Source organism: Spermophilus citellus (genome assembly GCF_964194105.1).
Source record: "Spermophilus citellus genome assembly, chromosome: 16".
Lineage (NCBI taxonomy): Eukaryota > Metazoa > Chordata > Mammalia > Rodentia > Sciuridae > Spermophilus > Spermophilus citellus.
The window spans coordinates 85,442,796-85,455,739 of NC_138196.1; the positions used below are offsets into that span (position 1 = coordinate 85,442,796).

Below are 12,944 nucleotides of genomic sequence, written 5' to 3' on the forward strand. Positions count from 1 at the left end.
TGGGTCTTGGCACCTTGCCCCCAGGCCACTGTGCCCCGAGAAGACACACTGGGTCTGTCTACACTCACCTTGACCCAGGTCAGACACAAGCAAGGACTGCAGGGCCCATGACCTGGGATGAACCAGGGATGCTGTCTCTGTCCATAGACGGCGCCCTGTTCCGTTAAATTTGTCATTCTGCAGCTTTATAATGTATAGGGGACTCAGCCTTGTTCTCTGAAGCTCTTCTTCTGGCACTAGCTCCTCTGAAACCGTGTGTCTTACTGTCCACTTGGTCACATTGCCACCACATAAGGGGAGAGGAAAAAGAACTCAAAGCATTTGAAAAATTCACATATATTACTTTGTAATAGCTCATTTAAAAACTAATGTGTCCTTATTCAAGATAAATGGTTAATTAAATAATTATCAAAGTATTGGGACAATACCCAGATGTATGTGAGTAACAAAATTTTGGATTCTGCATTTTTCGTGAAAATCAATAAGATCACTCTCTATTGAAAGAAATAAAATTAAATATCAGTTATTTCTTCATTTTTAAAATTTTATTATTTGTTTTTATTTATTTATATTTACTTGCTTTTTAGTTCTACATGACAGTAGAAGTATTTTGGCATATTATGCTTACATGAAGTACAACTTTTTCTAATTAGGATCCTATTCTAGGGTTGTATGTGATGCTGAGTTACTCTGGTTGTGTTTTCAGTACAAGGCTGGAAAGTTACGACCATTTAGTTCTATGTCCTTCTTATTCCCCTCCCCCTCCCTTTGTTGCAGCCAGGTTTTCATCCAGCATTAAGAGTGTCATGAGGGTCCTCCAGGCTGAAAATGTGAGATCTGTTAATCCACTTTAAAAGCACAAGGGAGTTCTAGATTTTCCAGCCCTCTGCTGCAGGATATGAATTTTTTTTTTTTTTCACTGTGACGCATGGTGCCACATGGACATTCTGCAGCCCTGATCTGAGGATCTCTGTAGGTCTGGCATATAAACAGCTGCTAAGTTCTTTCCCTTGTGACTGACGTTGATGAACAAATGCCCTTGTCTGCCAATACCTGATGCGATCCGTATAGCAGCTGCACAAGCAGGACTTTGATTGGTCCTTTTGTTTTTTATTTCTAATTATTTCCACTTTTGTTTACATTATTTTATTTGTTGTTTTTAGATACACATGACCGAAGGGTGCATTTTGACTTATCATACATACATGGGTGCAACCCATTACAATTTTGTTCTTGTGGTTGAACACAATGTGGAGTTTCACTGATCATGTATCCATATGTGAGCTTAAGAAGGATATGTCTGATTCATTCCACTGTCTTTCCTATTCCCATCCCTTCTCCCTTCCCTTCATTTCCCTGTGTCTAATCGAATGAACTTCTATGCTTCCCCTCCTGCTATGGGTTACATCCATATATTGGAGAGAACATTTGGCCTTTGTTTTTTTGGAACTGGCTTATTTCACTTAGCATGATATTCTTCAGTTCCATTCATTTACTGGCAAATGCCATAATTTCATTCTTCTTTAAGGTTAAGTAATATTCCATGTATGTATGGAACGTATATACCACATTTTCTTTATCAATTTGCATGGTGGTACACACCTGTAATCCTAGCATCTCAAGAGGCTGGCACAGGAGGATCAAAGCCAGGCGTTCAAAGCCAGCCTCAGCAACTTAGTGAGGCACGAAGCAACTCAGTGAGACCCTGTCTCTAAATAAAATAGGAAAAAAATAAGGGCTGGAGTTTGGCTCAATGGTTAAGCACCCTGGATTCAGTTTTCAATTCCAAAAAAAAATTAATTAAAAACTAAAAAACTAAATATAAATTCTTAACATTTAACTCCTGTATATTTTGAATAATATAAAAATAATTCCACAGGTTTTGATTTTGAAAAAGTGTAGAAAACACCTATGATTAATGAAAAGACTTCCTGTAAGCAGACTCTGTTTTCTTCCAGGAAGATTTCAATGGTCACTTTTCTACAGTTTTCCTTGTGAACTATTTCCCTAGAATTAGAACAGAGCACTGCTGACCTCTGAATGCAGACACTTTTACTCTGCAGGTCCATCTAAAACTCCCAGGCAGACTGCGGCTGGGGCTCAGTAGCAGAGCGCTCGCCTAGCGCGTGTTGGGCACTGAGTTTGGTCCTCAGCACCGCATAAAAATAAGTGAATAAAACAAAGGTATTGTGTCCATCTGCAAATAAAAATATATATTTTAAAAATTCCCTTGGCACGAGAATAAGAAAGAGGAGGGAATCACTAAGGAATAGTGAGAAGGAACAACATGCACAACTCTTCCAACAAGCTGAGCATGCTGTTCACTACTCAGCACCACAGGAAAGGGTCACTTCACACAGCACCTTGTGCTGCAAGAGTTCTCTTCTCATCTGTATCTTTCACATGTGGGTGTACCTGTTATCAAATCTATGAACTTACCTGTCCAACTTGAGGCAGGAACCTCTTCCTAATAAGGGAGTTAAGAGAGCAGCGTCAGTGTTTATAATTAATTTACTCAGTCGCTGGTCAACTCCATCTGCACGACATTCCAGTGGTTGAGTCACTGTTAGTTAAGAAAATGTGTCCGATGTTTAGTATGGAGGTTTGGAAGGCAACATGATTAAAGGCACAAGATGCACCAATTTTAGGCTTAAAATTATACTGATACTCACACTTCTTACTATACTGATACTAACCACACTTATTGCATTGGTAACACAGTTACATTACCTCCAATTTTTTATTTGAAAATGAGGAATATAAGTTATATGAACCTGACTCCAGGATTATTTTGTGTACTAAAAATGTCTCAGCATAAACAGACTTTATCATTATACATTTATACTAATATTTTAAATTGTAAATATATTTTTATTCTCAAGGAATGTTTAAATAAGATCTTAAAGAATGAAAAAGGGCTGCTTTTAGTTCTTTAGGCTCATTCTTACAGGCCTGCTATGATGTCATTGGGGCTCAGAGCAACTTCTGAACATTCATTTCTTGGCTTTTTATTTAAAAAATAGAAAACCCCAAGATAGTTATTAGTTATTGGTTATGTGGGTCATGTTTCAAATTTTAACGAAGATGCTATAAAGCAGTTACCTATGGAAAAAGTAGCTGAAAGTCTAACAACAAGGTATGGCAGTAACTTGAGTCCTATTACGGGTCGAATGCTTCTCTAAGACCCTCAGTGCACTTCTTGCTGAGCACAGTCATGATCTGTGTAAGAAAGGGGACATGCGGAGGGAGACTTTCAGCAGTTGCCTTAAAGGCTACTCTACACAATCACACGAGAATGGTGCTCCTGAGGCGTTCCTGCTCTTCTGCATGTGTAATTGTCTACTAAGCAAACTTGAACATCCTGTGGTCAAAGGGCCCACAGGGAGTTGTATTTGGTGATATGGACTAAGGTTAGTCTTCTTAATAATACTATGCAGTATTGTCAAAACTATCCTTAATTCAGACTTAAAACAAAGTAACACATACATTGATGACCCTCATCTTCCAGGTGTGTCCTGGATTGGATTTTCCCAGTGCCAGGCCATGGAAGGTGGATGCCATCTGGTGTGAAGATACAGGAAACATTTATAAGAAAAAAAAAGTTAATCTACTTTTGATCAGCTTTGGAGCTCCCTATATAAAACTCAGGAGGAAAACCGAAGGCAATAGATCTTCCTCTACTGGGTATTTATCCCAAAGGCTGTGGCTGCCACACCTATGAGGGGGAATCAATCTAGATCATACCAGAAGGCCATGGCCCAAAAACAGTGGAAGAGAAATCTGTCCCAAAAGATGCATAAAACACAAACTAGCTATAAAGGAAAAGTGAAAACACAAGATAACATGACACCTATTAAAGTTCATAATTCACCAGCAGCTAACTGTAAAGATATTGAAGTGGATCAAATATCAGATAGAGAGTTCACAAGAATGATTATAAAAATAATCAATGAATTTTGAAAGAGCACAGACACAACTGAATGAATTAAGAAAGTCAGTGCAGGATAAGATGAGAAACTCAATAAGGGTATACAGAGACTGAGAAAAAATCACAGAAAATCTTAGAAATGAAAGACACAATAAATCAAATAACATTTTCAGTTAAAAATCACTGTAATAGAGTAGACCATGCTGAAGACAGAATCTCAGAGTTTGAAGACAAAGAGGTGAGCCTTGAACATTCAGACATATTAAAGAAAGCAAAACAAGTTACCATGATCAGAGTATACTAGAACTTTGAGACGACATTAAGACACCAAATTTAAGAATCACTGGAGTTGAGAAGGGTTGTGAGATGCAGCCTAGGGAACGGATAATCTCTGAAGGGAAATAATAACAGAAAAATTCCCAGACCTCAGTAGAGTAATAATGGGTGATTCAACACACCTGTCTCATAAATAGATAGGTCATTTACATAAACTCAGTGAAGACTTGGGACCTAAAAATTATTATTAGTCAAAAGGACTTAATAGGTATCAGTAGAAAAATTTCATTCAACACCAGCTGAATAACATGTCTTCTCAGTAACTAATGGAATAGTCTCCAAAATGGACCATATTTAGGCACAAAGAAACTGTTGGCAAATACAAAAAAAAAAAAGTTGATAAAATTTCTTGCATCTTATCAGATCATAATGGAATAAAATTAGAAATGACCAAAAACAACAAAAAAGGTACATAAACTATATAATCACATGGAGATTGAAAAGTATACTTGTGAATGATGAGTGGGTGATATAATAAGTCTGGGGATAAATTTAAAAATTCTTATAATCAAGCAAGAATAGAGATACAATATACTTGAACCTCTAGAACTCTATGAAAGCTGAGCTTAGAGGAAAGTTTATAGCTATGAGTATCTACAAAAAATCAGAAAGATCCCAAAATAAACAACCTAATGGTCATCTCAAGGCACTTGGAAAAAAAAGAACAAATTAAATACAAAACTAGTAGAAGGAAGGAAGTAATTAAGACCAGAGTCAAAATCAATGAAATTGAGATTTAAAAAATACAAAGGATAAGTGAAATGGAGAGTTAGTTCTTTGAAAAAGGTAAGCAAGATTGATAAGCCCTTAGCCAAATTAGTCAAAATTAAAAGAGAGAAGACCTAAATTAATAACATTAGAGATTAAAACAAAAGCATTTCCTTTAAAATATGGAAGAAAACAAGAATTGTTCACTCTCACCACTACTATTTCATGTAGTGCTAGAAATTCTAGCCACAGCAATTAGAGTAGAGAAGGAAATACAAGAGATAAAAATAGGAGAGGAAGAAGTCAAATCATCACTGTTTGCAGATGATATGATCTTATACTTAGATGATCCAAATATTTTCACCAAGACTATCAGAGCTAATAAATAAATTCAGCAAAGTAGCAGATTACAAAGTCAATATACAAAAATCAATAGATTTCCTATATATCAATAATGAATCTGCAGAGAAAGCCATCAGAAAAGACAATCCCATCCAAAATAACCTCGAAAAAAAGAAAATAAAATACCTAAGAATAATTCTAACCAAGGAAATGAAAGACCCCTACAATAAAAACTTTAGAAGACTGAAGAAAAAGTCCTCAGAAGATGGAAAGGTCTTCCATGTTCATAGATTGGCAGAATATTGTTCAAATGACCATATTACTAAAAGCAATGTACAGAGTCAATGCAATCCCCATCAAAATACCAGTGACATTCTTCACAGAACAACAACAACAACAACAACAAAAAAAAACAGTTCTAAAATTTATTTGAAAGAATAAGAGACTCAGAATAGCCAAAGCAACTCTAAGCCAAAATGGCAATACTGGAGACTTCACAATACCAATATTACAGAGTTACAGTAACCAAAACTTCACAGTACTGATATAAAGCAGCCAAATGGACCAATAGTAGAGAGTAGGAGACACAGAGACAAACCCACACAGATACAGTCATCTGATACTTGACTAGAGCGCCAAAAATATACATTGGAGAAAACACAGCCTCTTTAACAAATGTTGCTTGGAAAACTGATAATCATGTGTAGAAGAATGAGACTAGACCCTTCTCTCTCATCCTTCACAAACTCAACATGGATCAAAGACTTAGGAATTAGATGAAACTATGCAACTCCTATAATAAATCTTAGGGTAAACATTTCAAAATATAGGCACAGGCAATGACTTCCTCAATAGAACTCCTAAATCTCAGGAAATAATGGCAAATATTAATAAATGAGATGGCATCAAAGTAAAAGCTTCTGTATAACAAAGTAAACAATGAAGAACATAAAAAGAGAACCCAAAGAATGGGAGAAAATCTTTGCTAGCTACTCTTCTGACTGAAGGTTAATATCCAGATTATATATATATATATATATATATATATATATATATATATATATATATATCCAGATTATATTACATTATATATGGATTTATATATAATATCCATATTATATATAAAAAATAAAAAGTAAAATAACCCAGTTGGGCTCAGGATGCTGTGGCAGGAGGATCATGAGTTCAAAGCCAGCCTCAGCAACTTATCAAGGTTTTAATCAACTTAGCCAGACACTGTTTCAAAATAAGATGTAAAAAGGACTGAGCATGTGGCTCAGATTTTAAGCACCCCTGGGTTCAATTCCTGGTAAACAAATTAACAACAACAACAAAAAACAATTAAAAAATGAACAAATTAACTAAACAGACACTTCTCAGAAGAAGAAATACAAACAACCAACAAATATATGAAAAAAAAATGTTCAACGCCATTATAAATTAGGGAAATGCAAATCAAAACTACACTGAGATTTATTTCATTCCAGTTAGAGGTTAGAGTGGCAGCCATCAAGAATACAAACAATCATAGATACTGGAGAGGATACAGAGAAAAAGGAACACTTTTACACTGTTGGTGGGATTGTAAATTAGTAAGACCACAATGGAAATCAATATAGAGGTTCATCAAAAGACTAGGCATGAAACTACCATATGAGCCAGCTCTATCACTCCTTGACAGTTATCCTGAAGAATTAAAGTCATCATTCTACAGTGACACATGCAGAGTCATGTTCATAGCAGCACAATTCACAATAGCCAAACTGTGGAACGCCTACATGTCCATCGATGGATGGATGGAAAAGAAAATGTGGATTTATATATTCAGTGGAGTCTCACTCAGCCCTAAAAGAAAAAATAAAATTATGTCATTTGCAGGGAAATAGATTGAACTTGAAGAACATTATATTAAGTGAAATAAGCCAATTTCAGAAAGAAAAGTGCTGTAAGTTTTCTCTCATATGTTAAAGCTAGGGAGAAAAATGGAAAAGAACGAGATGGTCAATCTCATGAAAATTGAAGAGAGATCAGTAGAGGAAAGGGACCAGAGAGAAGAAGGTAGGAAGGGAGAGGAGAAATTCTGGATAATTCTATTAGCTAAATTCTAAATTCTATTGTTATAATGTATGCATGTATGAAGATGGAACAATGAATCCCACCATTAAGTACAACCTCAATGCACCAATAAATATCACAGTGGACCTCACTGATCTTTTTTAGATAATGTGAGAAAATAACTCGTTAAGAGGATTTCAGCCAGGGAATGGAGAGCAGCAGAGACTTCAAGATTGCCCCTTGCCTTAGGCTCCTCCAGGGCTCAGCCTGCAGCCGGGGAGAGGCCACTGGGTGTGGCTGCCTTCACCAGCCACTGAGCAGGGAGGGAGGCAGAGGAAGGAACCAGTGAGCACCCTTAGCTTGCAAGGTTCTCCTACACACAATTTCCATTGCCACCTGTTACCCCACTTACACATCTCCAAGTGCATGTAGTTGTTGAGTCATATTTAATTGCCTGAACATACGGTAACTTATTTAAACAATAGCATTTTGGATACTCGGGTTGCTTTTGATTTTTTTCGCTGTTGGGAGTAATGTTCCTGTCCTCCCAGCCTCTCTCTCAAGAGTTCTCTCCAGGAGGGCTCTCTAGCAGGACTGGCTGTGCCTGCACATTTGAATTCACACAGCCATAACCAAAGTGCTGTAGAAGGAGAACACGTGACTGACTACACTAGACCGTGAAAATGTACCACGCCTCTGTGTTCTACTGAGTCGGGGCAGCCCCTAGCCTTTGCCACTGTGGCTGGGAAAAAACTCTACAATGTTTAACCTGCTGTGTTTGTAGCCAGCTTTATTTGGACTGCTCCTGCCATTTGCATCTGTTTGTATCTTTAGCCACTTTTCCCCTCCCTTTCCACTTCCCTCCCCACTCAGTCCCCTGCTGTTGAATTCCCTGCCCTTTTCTCCTCCCCAGCCTCTGCAGTGTGTGGGTTTTTCTTTCTAACTCCAGGAGCTGACACGACTCAGAGTGCCCTAGGGTGGGACCACATTCTACTCAATTCTTAAACCTTCTCCCCTGGTCATTCAGTATTGGTCATTTTAACTGCAGTAGTTTTTCATTTGAATGAGACATGACTCCTACTTTCTCAATATTTAATTTTGTCTTACCACATTTTCTGTTGGAGTTGAAAAATCTTTTCCAAGATCCCAAACTCATGGCACCAGGGTGCACGTTTGTTTGCTCACACAAGTTCCATTAGCACATAACACATGTGCATAAAACTGCCTGACTTATAAGAGTGCAGTTTGTTCACAAAAAGTGCAGCCTCATGTCACTAGACTAACAGAACATCATCAGGACCAAGATGAGCCTGTCATTCCTACACAATCATCCCTCCCCCAGGATGCTCACTATTCTGTCCTCAAATGAGTTTTGCTGAATTTGAACTTCATACAGGATGGAAACACTCAGTGCTTTGTTTTATGTCTGGCTTCATCTCCTCGGCCTTCACTCCCTGGGTGTCCATCTGCTTGGGTGCATGAGGGCGCTGTGATGTATGTACCCACCCTGGGGGTGCTGGGTGCTGCGATTGCTCTCATCAGCTCCGGGTGGCTGCGAGCTGGAGCTGCACCCGTGTGCTGAGGTGTACTGGAAGGTGCAGGTGCACCTGTGTTGCTCTCAGGCAGCCCTTGGAGCAGGCTCCCTGGGTAGTGGAGAACTATCACCCAGTCACTGTAGACCTGTCTCCACTCCCGTCTTAGGCCTCAGGCTCTCCACCTTCTCAGCACTCCACCTTGGCTGATTCCCACTTAGCACCTGGGGGCCGCAGGAGTTTCCATTTTGGTTCCTGGAGACTAATCAAGGCCAGCACCTCTTACATATTGAGTGGCCCTCTGAGCACCCTCTGATGCCCTGCTCCTTAAAGCCCATTTCTGCATTCAGGCTGTCTTCCTTGTGAGTCTCCACCTGGTGTCTACCTTTTCTGAAGGCAACATTCATTGATTGTATATTTCACACCTTCGTTCCTATGTTCTTTGGTCTTTCTTGTATCCTGAAGTTTTCTTCTGTTAAACACTGATTTTTCATTTAATGTTGGATTTGTTTTCACTGATTTTTATTTATGTTTCCTGAATTTCTGATCTGTATTTAAATGCCTTATGTATGTTGTTCTGATGGTTCTTAGTGGTTTTCTGTTTGACGGAAAGACCTGGACTTCCAAAGGTCGTGAAGATACGATGCCAGGTTTTCCTGTAGGTTGGTGTCCCCTCCCATCCCGCTCCTGTGTGGAGTTCAGTGGAGCACATCATACAGGGGCAGAAGGTTCAATAGTGGAAAAGACATCAGTTTTCTCCAAACTGCTTACTGAAGGTCTAAGGGACCCCGGAACACCTGCAAGCCCGATGCAAGTGTGTTAGGCCTTATAGGAAGGGATTTGCATTAGGCGCTCCTGACATTGTGCTGATTTAAAATAATGTCTTCTTCTGAAGATAAAATGTATAGAGAGAAACACAACCCCTGGGCCACCTGTGTGGATGCCGGTGGGGCTGTGCTGGGTGGAACCAGGTGGCCTAGGGCATCCTTCCCTGATGTGCGTGCTGTCACCTGCCGGGCACCTTAGGAACAACACCAGATCAGAAAAACCTAGGTCAGCCTAGGAGGAAGGGACTTCCACCTTCATTAGGGTTAGCGCAGGTTGGATTCCATCATAGAAAGACCCAATCCCAATGGAAAGGCTGCAGCCCTAGCGGATGGCGCCAGCCATAGCCCGGCTTCTCTGCAGCCCGACAGACTGAGGAGTTCATGCTGTGCGCTAATGCATACGTGAGTCCCTTCAGTCCCTTCTGCACCACTGGAGGGGCGGGAGGGTACAGCGGGTTCCTGAAGTCTCTGGGGTGTGGTGCCGGGCAGGGACGGCAGGGAGCCCGTGGAGAGCTGTGCTCTCTCTTGCAGCCTCCACTTCATCGTGTTCGACACGGAGCTGGCACACGACATCCTCAAGGTGTGGGATGGGCCGCTGGACAGCAGCATCCTCCTGAAGGAGTGGAGCGGCTCCGCGCTGCCCGAGGACATCCACAGCACCTTCAACTCGCTCACGCTGCAGTTCGACAGCGACTTCTTCATCAGCAAGTCGGGCTTCTCCATCCAGTTCTCAAGTAGGTGGACCCTGCTGCTGGGTGTGGCCACCACCGGCCACCTCTGTGTGCAGGAGGGCGCTCCTTCCTGTTCCTAGGGCCCCCCAGGGGCGAGCACCGATCCAGTGTGACCTGCATTTTGGAGGTGTATTGTAGGGAGAAGAGAGTTCTTGTCTCACCTGGCACTGTGTTCATGGCAAAGCACAGATTGATAAAAAGTCACCAAGTTTATTTATTGTAGATTTTGTGTGATATAGTCACCTCCAAAATGAAGACCCATGGGAAGAGGGAAGAGTGCCTATTCTGGGGCGGCCTGGCATTGGGATTGCTGGGCTGAGGGTGTGGCCTGACAGTAGTGACCAAGTGCAGGGTGCCCCACTAGTCCCTATTCTGTCCCCAAATGCTTTCTTCTGGGTGTCGGGAGATCCATTTTTGTGGCCTATGGTGGGGAAGACCAGTGCACTGTCCTATGACCTGCTCCAGGAGACAGGCTGGCAGGAGGTCAGAGCCCCCCCCCCTTTTTACTAAATGCAAGGGGCCATAGTTTGGGGTGATATATTCTGACTCCCTTAGCATCAAGATCACATTGGCTTAGGAAATTCCATCCTTTATAAGATAGAGACAGGGATTGAGCTCTACTTAGTTACGTGGGGAAAATATTATTTTAGAGGTTTGAATTAGTAAACACTTAAGCTTGCGTCAAAGTCGGAGTCTTGGCATGGAGGCTCCATCTATTCCTGGGGTCCCCAGGCCAGCAGTAACTATGAGTTCCCTAATTGCTGTGGTCTGAATTTGTGGGATAGCATCTCTTTCTACCTGTCCACCAAGCTGACCTTTACTCTCAACTCCAGTTTAGAAGAGACATATGTTTTTCCCTTCCAGGGCTGAGGCTCCGAGTGGTCAATATAAGATCATAACCTCTGCTTGATTACTAGTGGGAAGCCACATTCTCACACTTGAGTTATTATCTCCTGAAGATAGTCCCCGTCTTTACTGTCTGGCCCGTGTTTAAGGAGTCATTTCCTAAAAAGGGCAGAGTGGAGATGTTCTGTGGCAGCTCAACCTTTTAGTATCCTTCAAGGAGCCCCAGGCGGAGGCACCATATAATGTGGTGCCTCACAAGGTCAGCCGTCCTCATAAAACAGGTGGAATTTGCACATAAACACGCTCAGACTCAATTTATCTTTTGGCAGGTCGCTGGCGAGGCATATTTAGGATTTACATAAGAAAATTGACTTAGGTCATTTAATGTTTTAAAAGGTTGCTAATAAAATAGAGGTTATGGTCTGCACAATTTCTTACCTCTGGTTTCACTGGCTGTGGGTCGGTAATTTGCGAGGCATGGCTGGATTAGTGCCTGTGTGCAGGAACACTTTCACCGATCTGCAACAAAAATGTCAAAGGAAGTCCACTCACCTACTTACTTCATCTTGAGAAAAAGTCCTTTTCTTTCTAGACCGTCTGCATTCTGCTTTCTGTTGTGACATAAAATTGCCCTTGATCTTCTTAAATTAGGGGCAGAGTATGTGGTAGAGAGGAGACTGATGGCACTTATTGGGCAAACAGAAAAGTTGGTAAGGTTGTAGGTGATGTTTGTGTCCTGCCTTCTCTTCCTTCCCTCTTGACCTCTTGAAATTTTTAAACAGATCATTAAAAAAAAAAAAAAAAGCAAGTTGTTTTACAGCAAAACTCAACAGGAGGTACATAGCGCACATAAACCTCCTGTCCCACGTGCACAGCCCCCCACTGTCCCCCAGAGGCGTGTTTGCTAGTCCAGGAGCCTGCGTGGCATGTCAGCCCCACCTGGAGTCCACAGTTGGCATCAAAGTCCACCTGGCTGCTGCGCCTTCCCTGGGTACAAACGCATAGTGATGTGTCGGCCAGTAAAGTGTCACACAGAGCAAGAATGTCCCTGCCTACAGACCCTCTGAGCTCTGCCTGCTCTGTCCCCACTCCCAGCCCCTGGCAACCACATCTTCTCACGGGCTCAGTGGTCTTGCCTGTTCCAGTGTCACACAGTGGGGTCGTCGGGTGGCCCTGGGCCCTCCCTCCTGGTGATGCAGCTGATTCCTCCTTGTCCTTGCAGGGCTTGGTGGCACTGCAGAGCACTCCAGGGCCTGCAGTGCCACTCCTAAAGGCCACCCCAGTGCGCCCAAGCTCTGTGGGCACAAGTACAGCAGCTGCCGTCTCCCTGGGCAGGCTGTTGAGTGGACGCAGCTTTCCGTTCAGTTGGGCAGATGCAAACTGCACATCTGCTGGGTCTTGCGGCGAGCGTGTGCTTAGAGTGGTTCTGGCCTTCTCATTTCTCCTCCTCAGAGTTCTCCTGCAAACCCCTAAACCTCTCCTTTTCTGTTCTCCTTTCTCGCTCACTCTTTGCAGAGGAATCTTCCCAATTCTAGTAAAACACAAAGCCATCCCTTATCTGAGGGCCATAGATTGTCTTCTTTCTGTCTAACTGATGATAGACGTTTGGGAAGTGACACACAATACAGCCACCCGAGTC

At 41.7% G+C, this 12,944-nt stretch overlaps 1 protein-coding gene across 1 annotated transcript in view; it reads left to right on the forward strand.

Annotated features, from left to right (window-relative positions):
* CSMD1 (CUB and Sushi multiple domains 1) overlaps positions 1-12,944 on the forward strand; it is a gene marked incomplete at both ends in the record, with an annotated part of 1,655,719 nt that overhangs the window by 1,405,452 nt on the left and 237,323 nt on the right. Inside the window, one exon of the mRNA XM_081269879.1 lies at positions 10,260-10,462. Within this exon, the coding sequence (XP_081126005.1) occupies positions 10,260-10,462 (203 nt within the window). The remainder of the gene's footprint in view (positions 1-10,259; positions 10,463-12,944) is intronic.